The 15,138-nt window shown below is 35.5% G+C and overlaps 1 protein-coding gene across 1 annotated transcript in view; it reads right to left on the reverse strand.

Moving 5' to 3' along the window:
• Positions 1–15,138, reverse strand: part of Nagk (N-acetylglucosamine kinase) — a 156,013-nt gene that overhangs the window by 18,364 nt on the left and 122,511 nt on the right. Inside the window, exon 8 of the mRNA XM_090384552.1 lies at positions 3,007–3,107. Within this exon, the coding sequence (XP_090240678.1) occupies positions 3,007–3,107 (101 nt within the window). The remainder of the gene's footprint in view (positions 1–3,006; positions 3,108–15,138) is intronic.

The following is a 15,138-nucleotide window of genomic DNA, read 5'->3' on the forward strand; positions in this document are numbered from 1 at the left end:
AAGTAGGTGGGACATGCTGTATGAAGTAATGAAATTTTTGGATATGGCGTACATATGGTAAGAATATACCCAGATCCTTGACATAACGTGGCCTCGACAATGCTCCTCGCATACACACTACTCGGACTCCCTCCAGTCATTATCTGGCAGAGTAGAGGTAGCAAGATTATACACTAGCTGATCCGGAAGCTTCCTAGAGAGTTACCAATAGGTTCAGTCCGGTGTACTAACTAGCGGCCGGCCTGCGAACACCGTTTTAGAGCTGTACCCTTGAAATGTAAGGAATATTGGATCTCACCACGACGTTCATCATAACCTCAAAAGTCATCAATCATACTGCATGATGGAAGAGATAGGGAAGGGTTGACCGGAACTTAGCTCTAGAGACTAAACATGGGTTCCACCACTTCCTCCAATAAGCAAAGTGGTGGTATTTCACCGGTTGATGAGAGTCATCTACCACCTAGTACTGCCTGGTAATATAGAGGGGCGGCGTTCCTCCATGTGGTATGGGCGCCACACCTTGACCCCTGCTTACGTTGGTTCACACCTGGGTGGTCACCCACCATGTACTTGTGCATGGAGGTTATACCCAGGATTACTAACAGTCCCACCATCGTGAAGGTGCAAGCAGAGGATTTGGCTGTCACAGACCGTCTGGACTTCGCCGAAATTCGGTCCACTTGACTTGAGTGTCACCCGAATATCAGTTCCATCAGCGTTTTAGACTCCCAGGTAGCAAGTACAGCTTGTCTGGATATCTGAGAGAATGTCTGTGACAACCTCAAGGACCGTCAACCGACCCGACAACCTCTAGTACACCATTTGACAAAATTCAATGAGCTGTTCTGCCAGCCAGTTGGCAATACTCAGAGAAATTCATGTCTGACTGCACAATTACCCTAGGTTTTTTTTTTTTTGTTCCCACACAACAAAATATTATTCTGGGATTACTGATACCTGTATGCAGCCTTGCGTCAATGTTAAACTTCATTTTCCACTTAGCTCATCTGCCTAATTTTTCTATATCTTGTAGCAGTAGCATACCCTAATTACTGTTATTAACCACCATGCCAACCTTTGTAACATTTGCAAACTTAGACATTAAGCCTAGTATACCTTCATCAATGTCATTAATAAATATTGAAAACAACAATTTACCCAGCACTGAACCCAGCGGAACTCCACCAATAACATTAGTTCAAATGGAGCAGTACCCATTGATAACTTTGTATTCCCCTACTCCACACACCAACTATCCCTTTTATCCATCGCAGTTGCTCCCAATGCCATACTACTACTCCAATCTGTAGAGCTTTTCAAGTGGTACAGTATCAAAAGCTTTTCTGAAATCAAAGTGTATGATGACAAAATTATTTTTTGCACCCAGTTCTTTTGTTAATACATCACAGTATCCAGATTCCGTAGCCGAGTGGTCAGGAGTGTGAGTGCAGTAGCACACGCTCCTTGAGTAGACTGGGGTTCAAGTCCCTGACTGCTGAATATGGTCGATCTGCCAACGTGCACTGGACTAGCGTGGCAGGTTATGGTCCATTTCCCTCAGCATGAATTGTTGAGGAGGCTTCCATCCTGCAGTGGGTTGATAATGGCTGAACTTTACTTTACCTTTTATCCAGATTGGTCAGAGGAGATTGTTCCTTAACAAATACACACTGTGATTGTCATATAACTGCATTTCTTCTTTGACAAGTGATTTTATTATTTTCACCCTGGAACAGAAATCAAGCTTACAGGTCTGCAATTACTCACTCACCCTTTGTGAACTGGAAAGACATTTGCATATTTCCCATCTTAGGAGCTGTCCCCGAATCCAAGGATGCTCTCATTATTATGGTTCAAGATTTGCTTACTTCATTTTCTGTCTCTTTTATTATAACTGGATAGACCCATCTGCCCCAGGCCCTTATTTACTTTTAGCTTCAATAATTTCTCTTCCACTTTCCTCTCAGTTATCATAAAATTATTTAATTCCTGGTTAGAATTTGATGAACTTCTGGCAGTCTCACCCCTGAAAAATTCCTCCCATGTAATTGTAGATGCAAAATATCTGTTCAGTTTGTGAACATCCTGCAGGATCATCAGCAGTTATACCATTCATACGTAGTTGACCAATGTGATCCATTATTTTCTTCTAGAGTTAGCATAAGTAAATAAGTCTTTGATACTTTTCTTTGCTAGAGACATCTTGTAATATTCCTTAGCCTGCCTAGTTGCACTTGATTGCAGATGAGCTCATACCTACTGAAAGTTTCTGTATCCCCTAATAATTTATATACATCCCATGTATTTTTCTCCTCCTACACTAGTCATCATTTCATCTGACCTTCATTTAGGTATAATAATTAAACAGTATCTCTTAGGTGGTAAAAAAAATAACCTATTAGCTTATACAGTTATTAATCTGAATGTTCACATTTAGAATCTGCAGTTGGTAACTTCACCCCACTGAACACAATTTTAAAACTCTCTGAGATTTTTGTAGTCACCTCTACAAAAGCAAAATCCTTCCACTATCTCTCACAGTAGTTACATCTTTAAGTAAGTCTCACATCAGTATATTGTGATCACTATCTAGAGGTTACTTTATCTGGAGATTCCTAATGCATGATGAGCCACTGCTGCTAATTGAATCAAGGGTATTGCTTTCTCTCGTTGCTTCTCAAATGCTGGTGTAGAAAACAGTCATTGAATAAATCCAAACACTCTTGTTACTGTTGGGGTGACTAATCAACAATTGAAATTCAATATCTGGAAAGTTAAAATCATATATTATTATAAGACTTTAATAAGACTTTCTGATTTACTGGCTCACTATGTCTGTATAGTTGTTTGTTATACTCTTCACAGTAATGTACTTGATTAAGAGAGTTATGCAATAAACGAATATTTGATAAAAAGAGCAAGGTAAATATTAATTATAAAATGTGTAATATTAACAAGGTTGTCTGGCATAACTTTATAAATCTATAATGTATTATCACTTACTTTATGTATCTTAGGTAAAAGTGCTACAACATGTCTCCCTAATGCTCTGCCTGCTTCATAGAAAAGATGTTTACACATCAGATCACCTTCTTCTAGAGCAGCTAACATAAATAAAGTTCAAACTGATTATTGATAAATTTACTATTACAAGAATTCACGTTGTAATGTAAAATCTGTAATATGACAGACTTAAACCTTCAAGAATATCAGAATAGAAATGTATAACTAATGCTAAATATGAAATACAAGAATTTATTTACAGATTTTATATGCTGGCTAACTGCTTCCATTAGGTTTTATACCTAATGGAAGCAACATTATGAGACAAAGGTTGGCAGGGTTGTCAATGACAGTAATGGCAGTGTGCTACTGCAATAGGATCTAGAAAATTTGGGCAGATGGGCTGAGAAGTGGCAACTGAAGTTTAACATTGACAAATGCAAAGTACTGCATATGGGTAGAAGTAACCCCAGAGGAATGTACCAACTATGTGGTACTACACTTAGGGTGGTAGAAAATGAAAAAGACCCGGGAGCAATTGTGCAGTCAGATATGAAGTTTTCTGAGCAATGCAGATGGGCTGCCAGAGCAGGACATGGAGTTTTGTCAATGATAATATAGGAATTTTTCTAGCAGAGACAAGGAGGTGATTATCCCTTTGTATAAGGCAATGGTTAGGCCACGCCTTGCATACTGCATACAGGTCTGGAGGCCTCATTTTAGGAAGGCTGTAGATTTGCTTGAGTGTGTACAGAGAAGGGCAACAAGATTGGTGAGGGGAATGAAGGGATCTTCTTACCAAGAGAGACTTAAGTTCTGCAAATTGCAGCGGCTGGAGACTAGGTACCTGCAAGGTGATCTGATTGAGGTGTATAAGGCCTTGAGTGAGTTGAGCATGCTGAATTCTGATGGGATTCTTCCACTTGCTCAGATTACGAACCTAAGGGGGCATAAATTCAAATTGAGGAAAGATAGTTGTAGAATAGATGTGCGGAAATTTGCCTTTAGCCAGTGGGTGGTTAATTGCTGGAACAAACTTCCATCTGTCGTTAATTGCTGGAACAAACTTTCACAGTTGATAGCTTAAATAAATTCAAGGAGGAACTGGACAAACTTTTAGAGGGAATGGTTGTGAATTTTTTTTTTTTTTTTTTTGTCTGATGCTACATAAGCTCATAATGCTTGCTTTCTTGCATCACATGCCTCTATTACCTTTCACCCATTTCATTTGATCATTCTTTCTAATAATTTATCCGCACTTTCTATAAATTCATTCAACATATCACTTCACATCACACCAATAATCAATTACTCTGGCCAAATGTGAATTTCCACATGTCTATTCTGCCCTCCTTTTTCAATTTAGTTTATGCCCCTTTGTGAGTTGGGTGTGCAAATTTTCCTTTAGCTAACGGGTGGTTAAATTAAATGAACAAGCTTCCATCTGATGTGGAAATGGATATTTTGAATAAATTCGAGGAAGAACTAGACAAACTATTGGAGGGGATGGATAAGTGGAATGGGACCTTTTCTCTCTTTTTTTGGCTGATGCTGTATAAGCTTGCTTTCTTGCATCATTTTCCACCATTAATACTAATATACCTGGGAAAGGGTAAAAATGCCATTCAGAAACTGCATTTTTCTTTTGTGTTCCCAAATTGTTTTGCTGCTCTTCTCTCCTTCTTTTTAGCAGATCTTTCCCTTATAAAGCAAGGTTTATAAACCTATGCAGCATTCCAGTGTGGCCTAAGAGCCAATATAATACAATACTGGCTGGTTATGCCACATCTGGATTAATTGATTGTATAAAACCAATATGCTATATACAATCAGATAATCACCACTGTTTCTGGTATCAAAATTTCTGCATATCACTAAAAAATTATCAACAAGCTGTTCTAGCATTCAGTCCAATTCTCAGGGAACTTTCTGTTGGATTGTATAATTAACCCTAGGTATTCCTCCTTATTGACTAGCATGAGTTTGATTATTAACTATTTTTTTCAACTATTTTGAGTTTTATTACCAATCTTTCAATTACTTTTTGAGTATAGTTATCAATTATTTTGAGTACCTTGCATTTATCAATATTAAACTTCGACTAACATTGATTTTAGTAATTAGCTTAGTTTATCTAGATCTTAAAGTAACATACCCTGATTAATGTCATTAATCATCAGCAAAACTACACAATAAACCAAATTCTTACATAACTATCATTAAATAAATATTAATAATTTAGTTAATATGTAGTGTGTTACATTTCAGGCACATAAGGAGATGATTATCCCTTTGTATAAGGCAATGGTCAGGCCACACCTTGAGTACTGCATACAGGTCTGGAGGCCTCATTTTAGGAAGGATGTAGTGCTGCTGGAACGAGTACAGAGAAGGGCAACAAGATTGGTGAGGGGTGCTCTTACCAAGAAAGGCTCAAGTTCTGCAAATTGCAGCGTCTAGAGACTAGACACCTGCAAGTTGATCTGATTGAGGTGTTTAAGGTTTTGAATGGTTTGAGCAAGCTCAGTGCTGATGGGATTCTTCCTCTTGTTCAGATTATGCACTTGAGGGGGGTATAAATTCAAATTGAGGAAAGACAGCTGCTGAATAGATGCTCGTAAATTTGCTTTTAGACAGTGAGTGGTTGATTGCTGGAACAATCTTCAATCAGTTGTTATGGAAGTTGATACCTTAAATAAATTCAAGAAAGAACTATACAAGCTTTTGGAGTGAATGGAAACTTAAATAATATATCCAACTAGGAACTTAGAAACAATGTTGTATGGCTTTAAATTTAGGCTATACACAAATCAGCCTTACAATTTTCAAAAAGCAATTATATCAAAATTTACTTAACTTCTGTTTCAGGCTATCTTATATTCATAACATCCCAATTGAAGCCTTCCAACCATGGATCAATTCTGCATTAGCTAATATATTCCATAACTATAAATTTTTATTGCCTCATGGTCACCCTTCTGCTGGTATAAATGCCAATTTTATAAAATTGAACAACAATTAGCAGGTCTACATAAACATTTTGTTATCACTCCAGTGGACAAAGCCTCTAGTACAGCCTTTCTCGATCTTTTTACTCTGGAGGAACCCTTAAAATAATTTTCAGGTACCAGGGAACCCTGCATAAAAATTATTATATCCACAGCTCATGGTATGTTTTAGCATGATCAGTAAGTTGTAGATATAATAATCCAATAATAATTATTGTCAGTGCTCTTTTGAGGAGAGAACGATATTTTTCTGTGGATCTGTTTATTTTGACCAACTTAATAGCCTACTCTTTTTGTGTGGTCCCCCCCCCACAAAGAATATCAACTCTATTGCAAGTCAGTAGTGTAGGTAGAGGAAACTTCAGTTTTTCCTTTTATTTTTAATTTCATATTTGATTTTTTACCTTATTCTAATAGGACAAAGTCTTATCACAAATTTCTACTATACAAGATGCTAATGAGGTATGGTATGTGCAAGAGCATACCATCCATTGTCAATACATATGACGTGGTTAGCATCCCTCCACTTATACTTTAATCTACTTATCTATATTCCATTATGGTTGTTGGGTATTTCTGCTATTACTTGCAGTGCCCCTGGTCCATAATCCATACCAATTTTTTAATCATTCTTTTCAAGCTGTTATTATTCACTACAACTACTTGTTATTAATACATTATATATACAGTCACTCCCCGACTTATGTAAGGGTTGCATTCTATGGAACTCTACATAAGTCGGAATTCCCTAAATGCTTATGCAGCACTTGCAAATTTGATTGAAGCAAAAAAGAAATGTTCGATGAACATGTAAATAGAATTATTTATTAAATTTTTTTTTTTTATCTCATGCACAGGAAAAATTACGAAAATGTACAAAATTACAAAAATTTCAAAATTATAAAAAGAGAGAGGAGACAGGTATAATGTCAGCAAGTTTTACCTTTTGAGCATCTTTGCCAGAATTAACTCTCCAGCTGATAAGCACGCCACTGTGGAGGTTTAGAAGGGATTTTTTCCAACACATCACAAAATTTCTCTGCAGCTGCAGAATTGGCACTGACGATTTCACTGCATACTTTAATGTTTTGGAAACCAGCGAGATGCTTGAACCTATTAAACCACCCGTTGCTTGCCACAAACTTGGGTTGGGGTTTGCCGTACTTATCCTTAATAACTTCATAAATATTCTTGCTTTTCCTTGAATGGCCATTGGACTCAGGGGCACTTGCTCCTGAATCTGATTTTCCATCCATATTATTAATAGCTTTTCCATCTTTGATATAGCACCTGAGCACTGTTTTGTGATCACTGTTGATCTTAAATGTGTTGATCCTTTAACATGTTCCTTTACACGTGCATTGTCCACTTAAAATAGTATTCACTGTTGAAGCACCGTTGCGAGACCTGATTCCGTGCAATAGATGACAAACTTTGTCCTGATTCGTAATTCTTAATTAATCGCCTTCATTTCTAAATCAATTTTGTTTTGTTTCCTAGCACTGCCAGCACTTGCACTTTCCATTGGTCCCATTCTCTTCACCATTGTAATATGTAAATAGGAATGAAGAGAAGATTCTGAAAATTTATTTATGTTTATTATATGATTGAAGATTTCAGTGAAGGGGAACTCATTTCACCATAATGCCGTAACATAAAAATCCACAGAATTCCAGTTATCGGTATTATTGCAAATGCAAAGATCGAGTTTACTATCCATTTATAATAGATTGCACTAACAGAAAAAGTCCAATAAACCGGAAAGTGCAAATTATTTTTTTTTGTTTTATGGTAGTGACCTCCAGAAATGTGTTTTAGAAAAAAAAAACATATGATAATGATGAAACATTATCATATTAAAACATATGATAATGAAAGTGTAGTGCAATTTCCATTATAAAAATGACCTTTTAGAGCAATAAACAGAATTTCAACTTCTGAGGTCTTGGAACAAATTACAAAAAAAAAAAAAAAAAAAAAAAAACACGTTATTAGGTTCACATTATATTTTCACAATACCTCCATTTATTCCTATAGGATGCAAAATACATTTCCATGATTTCTTGAAGTTTGCACCAACCGGAAAAAAACTTATGTAAAGTCGAATTTTGTAAGTGGAGTATTACTTAAGCCAGGGAGTGGCTTACATAATACTCGACTGCTGAAGGCTGTATAATTATTATATTGTTATTTTATGATTTTTTTTTGGAAAAATGAATTATGAACAGGAGCAAGCCTTGTTGGAGAAATTATTGCAATCTCCAATACCCCTGTTCCCAGAAGCTGTATTCATCTTTCTTCCCATTGGTTTTAAATATCTCATCTTAAATATCTTGGTGATGTCCAAGAAGAAAGTGATGAAAGTAATGGCTGCAGTACATCTAAAATTCCTCAAAGTCTGTCTTTTATAGGAAAATCGGCACCAGTTTGTGGAGGAAAGATAGATCACAACATCAAGAGCAAGCCGGTCAAAGGCTACTTTAGCAAATGTCTTGGTCTTAGCAAAAAAACTTTAGAAAAATGATCCCAGTAGTACAGTTAAAAGGCCTATTAGTGGTACATGCAGAAATGTAACTGGTGACAACTGATTTATAAGTTCCCCCCTAATAAAAAAAAAAAAAATTCTGAAACACCACCATTTAATGTATGTGGTAACAGTGAGAAAGAACAAAAGGGAACTTCCACTAGAGTTTGTAAACTCAAAGCATAAAGAAGAAAATTCTAGCCTCTTTGGATTACAGATCACAGAAAGATATTATCACTGTGTTTTACATTCCCAGAAATGGCAAAAATGTCACTCTGGTATCAAGCATGCATCATGGTGACAAAATTGATAAATAAATCAACAGATAATGCTGAAGAAGCTTGAAATAATATAATTTTATAAAACTCTATGGAAGGGGGAGTTGACATAGTTGATGAATTATGCAAGACATATAACATCTGCAGGAATGAATACATAAGTACAGTTTTTTTTTTTTTCCCAACAATAGAGATGAAAGAAGAAATTGACAAGAAGGTATTTCCAGAGAAAGCTGTAAATTATACAAATGATGAAATTAAACAGAAATCACTAAGAACCAATATTCTCTTTGAGGTAAGAGAAAGGAGGCAGGATGTAGCCGGAAAAGCCACAGTGATAATTGTTTTTTTTTTGGGGGGAGGAAATCCAAACAAACACGATTCTACTGTGAATATTGCTTCAATTTTTATGCTTGAGTCATGTAAAAATGTCATGAACTAACTGCTTCTACAAACCTGATGAAGAGGGAAAATAATATTTCAATCGTATATCTTTAATGTTTATATTATTATTTTAGGTTCAGAAGAATTAAATTATTTAAAAAAATAATTATGAATATTTTTGTAGTCATAGATCCAAACATTTTTAAATTCTATTACTGAATACACATTGGAGCCCATTTCTATAGACTCCTCTCAGAAGTATACCAAACAAAATTTCAAGCCACAAAAAGTGTACATGCGCAATTTTGAAATTTTGCACTCAACATTTTCATGCACTGATTAATGGAAATAACTATTAGAATTATATTTATATTTCATGATTTAACTTTTTTTTTTTTATTTTCAGCAGAATTAATAAAATTAACTGCAAATTTCTGCTTACACACCATACATAATCTATGCTCAGAAATATATATACAAATGTCATTTTAAAATTTCATGCTCTTCAGTTTTCTGAACTTAAAAATGGAAGAGAGTATTTTTCATGCTTATATTTTATGAATATGACTCCTTTTTTCATTTTTACCTGAAACAGATATATACAGGAACTCCCTGACTAACATAAGGGTTGCATTCCATGGATACTACATAAGTTGGAATTTCTCCCATGCGTGTGCAGCACTCGCAACTGTGCTCGCTGAATTGATTGAATCAAAAAAGAATTGTTTGACGAACACATAAATAGAATTATTTATTGTATTTATTCAATTTTTTATCTCGTGCGCAGGAAAAATTACAAAAGCGTGCAATTTAAAAAAATTTCAAAATTATAAAATTACAAAAAAAGAAAGGAGACAGGCATACCGTCAGCAAGTTTTACCTCTCAAGCATCATTGCCAGAATTGACATCTTCAGGTGATAAGTATGCTGCTGCAGAGGTTGAGGGCTGTGCAGATTTCGAAGGGGTCTGCCGCTCAACCTTACGAAAGAAAATATTAATGGATGACTGGACGGTGGCCTTTTTCTTTTCATCGTAGATTTCTTTGTAGCAAGCAAGCAAGCAATATCATTCACCCCTCTGTTAACTTTTACGAATCGTTCGTCAGGATCCATCTTCAAAAAACCTCGCCATTGCCGATGCAATTTCACGAAATGCCATTGCCATCTCTCTGGTGATGAAGCATCTCGGCCCCTCATTTGGTTCAATTTGAGCTTCGTCAGCATTTTCTTCTTTCACTATCGCTGCCTGCAAGTCAATAAGTTCTTCATTAGACAATTCCTTCTCTTCTTCCTCTAACTCCTCCATGTCTTTGGCATGAACCTCCAACTGAAGTAGCTCTGCAACCTTTACAATCTTATCTGTAACCTCTTCATATGATTTGTCTTTTTCAAATCCTTTGAAGCCTTTTACGTGCTGTGGGCATATTTTCTTCCATGCGCCATTTAAACAACTTTTAGTAATTTCTGCCCAGGCCTTACTTAATTAATGCCCTTTGGGCGACAAATGTTTATGATAACTGAGTTAGTAGGGTGACGTTTGGCGGGGTAAATATTGTAAGATTTCCAAAAGTCTCTTAACGTAAAATTTTTCTCATTGTTTACTGCAGACAATGCCCAAGCAAATGTGTGTAAATAGTATGCTTTTAAATTCGAAATAACACCCTGATCCATATGGTTGGATGAGTGAAGTTGTGTTTGGCGGTAGAAATATGAATTGAAATCATCTAGATGCGTAAGATATCCAGGAGCATTATCTAATAGAAGCAAAATCTTGAAAGGAACATCATTGTCTTGACAATATTTTTCAACCTCGAGAATGAAACAGCATTTAAACCAGTCCTCAAAGAGAGATATTGTTATCCATGCTCTCTAGTTCGATCGGAAACACATGGGTAGGGTAGCTTTATTGATACCCTTAAAATGCATGAGGATTTCCAGAATGGTACACAAGCAGTGGTATTAATCTGTAATCTCCTGCTGCATTAGCCCCAAGCAAGAGCGTGGCCCTATCTTTTTAAACCTTGAAACCTGGCATTGTCTTTTTCTCTTTGGCAATGTATGTTTGATCCACCATTTTTTTCCAATACAGAGCAGTCTTGTCAACGTTAAAAATTTGCTGCGTTGAATACCCGCCTTCATCAATAATTTTTTCCAACATATCAAAAAATTTCTCTGCAGCTGCAGAATCGGCACTGGCGACTTTGTAGCATACTTGAATGTTTTGGAAATCAGCACAATGTTTGAACCTATTAAATAAACCACCTGTTGCTTACCACGAACTTGGCTTGGGGTTCGCCGTTCTTATCCTTAATATCTTCATAAATACTTCTTGCTTTTGCTTGAATGGCCATTGGACTCGGGGGCACTTGCTTTTGAATCTGATTTTCCATACATATTTAAAAAAAAAAAATGTTTTTTACATGATTGAAGATTTCAGTGAAGGGGAACACATTTCACCATAATAACGTAAAAACCCACACAACTGCAGTTATCGGTATTATCTCAAATGCAATAAGGAGTTTACTATCTGTTTATAATAGATTGCGCTAACAGAAAGACCAAAAAACCGCAAAGTGATAATTGTTTTATTGGTTTTTTGGTCGTGACCTCGAGAAACGTTATTTAGAAAAATATCACAAAGGCATTCATAATTGATTCTTATAACGGGAACATATGATAACGATGAAAGGATAGTGCAATTTCCATTATAAATATGAACTTTTAGAGAGATAAACAGCTTAGTAATATAGCGAACGAATTATAAAAAAATTAAAAAAAAAAAAAAAAAACCACTGTGTTATTTATTGTGTTCACATTACGATATTTATTCCTATGGGGTGCAAAATACTTTTGCATGATTTTTTTAAGTTTGCACCGGCCGACAAAAACTTAAGTCTAATTTCCGTAAGTCGAGTATTACGTAAGTCGGGGAGTTCCTGTATATATATATATATATATATATATATATATATTTTTTTTAAATGACGTGTAAAAACAAAGCATTCTTTAAATATTTAAAATTTTTATTAAAAAGTTACATAAGATAAGTACTGCAGTGTATAAAGAAAATATGAAATATTGACATGCTGCAAGTATAATTAAAAAAAAATTTACTTTCTCAATAACTAATAAATAAAATTGGGCACCTGTCAGGTGCCCAATTTTATTCAACTGCATGACCCCATTGCAACTTTTTAGGGCCCGACCATTGCCGGGCTAAACGGTACAAGGAAATTTATTACAAAACAGTTTATCTTTTATGTGATTGCATAAACAGTGGGATATAAACAAAATTTATAAATATATTCTTATATGCATTTTGTATGCTTAATCCCATAGTGTCATTGGTTTTCCTTTAGAATCAGTATTTTAGTGGCAATTTAAGGTTTTTCATTTTTGTGACATTTATATATATTAGATATATTGAATGCCACTTTACCTACCCTTTTCATGAAATGTAGCACTCCAGTAACAGCATCATGTGTTCATGTAATATACAGCAGGTGGGCAGATTCATAAGAATGATGATATGAGCAATTCAGTCTGAGAATGGGAAAGATGAAAGATTTAAGTGACTGTAAGCAACCCAATTAGCAGCCTGTGTCAGGTGCACTGGTATAAATATCTTGGAAACTGCAACTTGCTGGGGTTTTCACATGCGACTGTGTCTCTGTCTCGGGCACATCAAGTTGGTCCCATAAACCAGTGGGCTCCAAACTTTTTTGGTCACACACCCTTATTTTACTTAAAAGGACTAGCATGCACCCCAAAATAAAAAAAATTAAATATATAAGCTTAATATATATATATTTTTTATTTATAAATCATTTACATGGAAGGCATTACATCTAAAAATCACATATAATTTTAAAAGACCACAAATAAAAAAAATACAAAACAAAATTAAATTGTAGTTCAGGTACAAAATACGTGCATGATCAAATAAAGCCACGCGATAAAACAAAGCCGCATATTGAAGTATTAAAAAAACATTTATTTATAATTTTTATTTTCAATTACGTTTCGAAGAACTAAAAGTGTCTAGTCTTGACAAATCCTGGTTCCTGTTGTTTCATCCAGCTACCAACAATCCAGGCTGGTGGTGACAATGCAATGGCATGGGAAGTATTTTCATGGCACACCTTGGGGCCCTTGATGATAATGGAGCAATATTTGGCTGCCACAGGTTACACGGAATTGTTTTCAGTGGGTTATTCCGACATGAATGAATATGAGAGTGAATTTGACCTACTACAGTACCCTCCCATTCACCAGGTCTCAACAGAATTGAACACTTGTGAGATGAGTGGAATTAGCTCATCAGAGTAAAGATCTGAAACCATCAAATTTGCAACAACTGTTGGAAGCAGCTTAGTCAACACGGACAGCATCTCGTGGCACACTTACAACACCTCATTGAGTCCATACCACAACAAATGCAGACTGTTCTGAGGGTTAAAGGGAGACTAACCACTAGTTGTTAGATTCGTTTACCTGATACACTGGCCAGTCACTCAGTATATGTTACTCATGTTAATGAAGCTATAACTGCTTGCCTAGAATAGCATTAATTACTGTTTATTTCACTATTATTTCATATACATTTTAAAAACCTATTGAAATATATCTTGTATCGGTGCCGGCCAAAATCCAGACATACCAATTGTATTTAAAAAAACAAAGCTAGAGTCCATACCTCAGAAACTGCGATAAAAAAATGTTTTTCATGTAATCAAAACAGCCGCTAAAAACATTACAGTATATGATAATGTTAATATTTTATGTCATATTAACGAATAAACAATGCACACTTTATATCTATATATATGTATGCATAAAATAAAATAATATTTACAAAGATACATTGTGTGCAATGCCACGAAGGCAATCCATCACAGATCTATTTTCACGATCCTTCACAACCATCATTATTCTTGTTTCTCTCTCGACTGTCACCTTCATGTGTTTTGAACAGGATTCACCATGAAGTATGCATTCAGCCTGGTTATTGACCTGTTGCTCTTCTTTCTGAAATTCCTCAATGATTCCATATATGCCAATATAGGCTTGTCCAACTATACACTCCCATCTTCTATGCCAATCCTCAACACTGTTTTGGGTGTGTGTGGAATTCCCAGTTGAATGGAATATACGGACCATAATGTTGATGGAAACAATGGTGGAGCACGAATTACTGTGCCATTATGCATACACCATCTAATTCTTCCATATATATAATTGTCTTCAAACCACTCTATCACATCACTAGCTTCTCTCGGTAAATGTGGCTTCAGAATATTAAATGCTTGTGGTATCTCACCAGAAGGAATAAATGCTAAGGCACACAAATGTCAAAGCAAACTAAATTCTTCATCGGCACCATACTGAAATGCCAGTTCACTTGCTTGAATTTTTCTCCAAACACATTGTCCCAGGTGGGAAAAAACAGTTCGTATTAGACACGTTAGGGAACTCACCTCTGGAGGCATTCATTTCACTAATTTCAGGTCAGTTAATATGGCCTGTGGTCTCAATTCAATTTCATTTTTTGGGCAAAGTCAACCATATCTTGAAACAAACTTTTATAATTTTCTTCTCTTATTCGTCATCAACACAAACTAAGGGAAGAATTCGATAGTTTTCATTACCGACGGGTGCATGTATTGTATATAAATTGATAAAAAATTGTGGGGATGGTTTTAAATGTACCATCCATAATCCAGTATTGAGCACATGATAAGCACTGAATATTTACTTTTGTTTTAAATAGAAGGATTCTTTCCTCTCCCACTGCAGAATCTTTAATATGAAATCGCATTTTCTTCTTATTATTATTATAATAATAATAAGAAGAAAATGAAATATTTTTTCTGGGGATATATTTTCCTGTTACCCCTTTCAAAATATCCAGCCGGCACCCATGGTCATGCCTAATGTA

Source organism: Mastigoproctus giganteus, chromosome 11 (assembly GCF_048544385.1).
Source record: "Mastigoproctus giganteus isolate SK-2022 chromosome 11, ASM4854438v1, whole genome shotgun sequence".
Lineage (NCBI taxonomy): Eukaryota > Metazoa > Arthropoda > Arachnida > Uropygi > Thelyphonidae > Mastigoproctus > Mastigoproctus giganteus.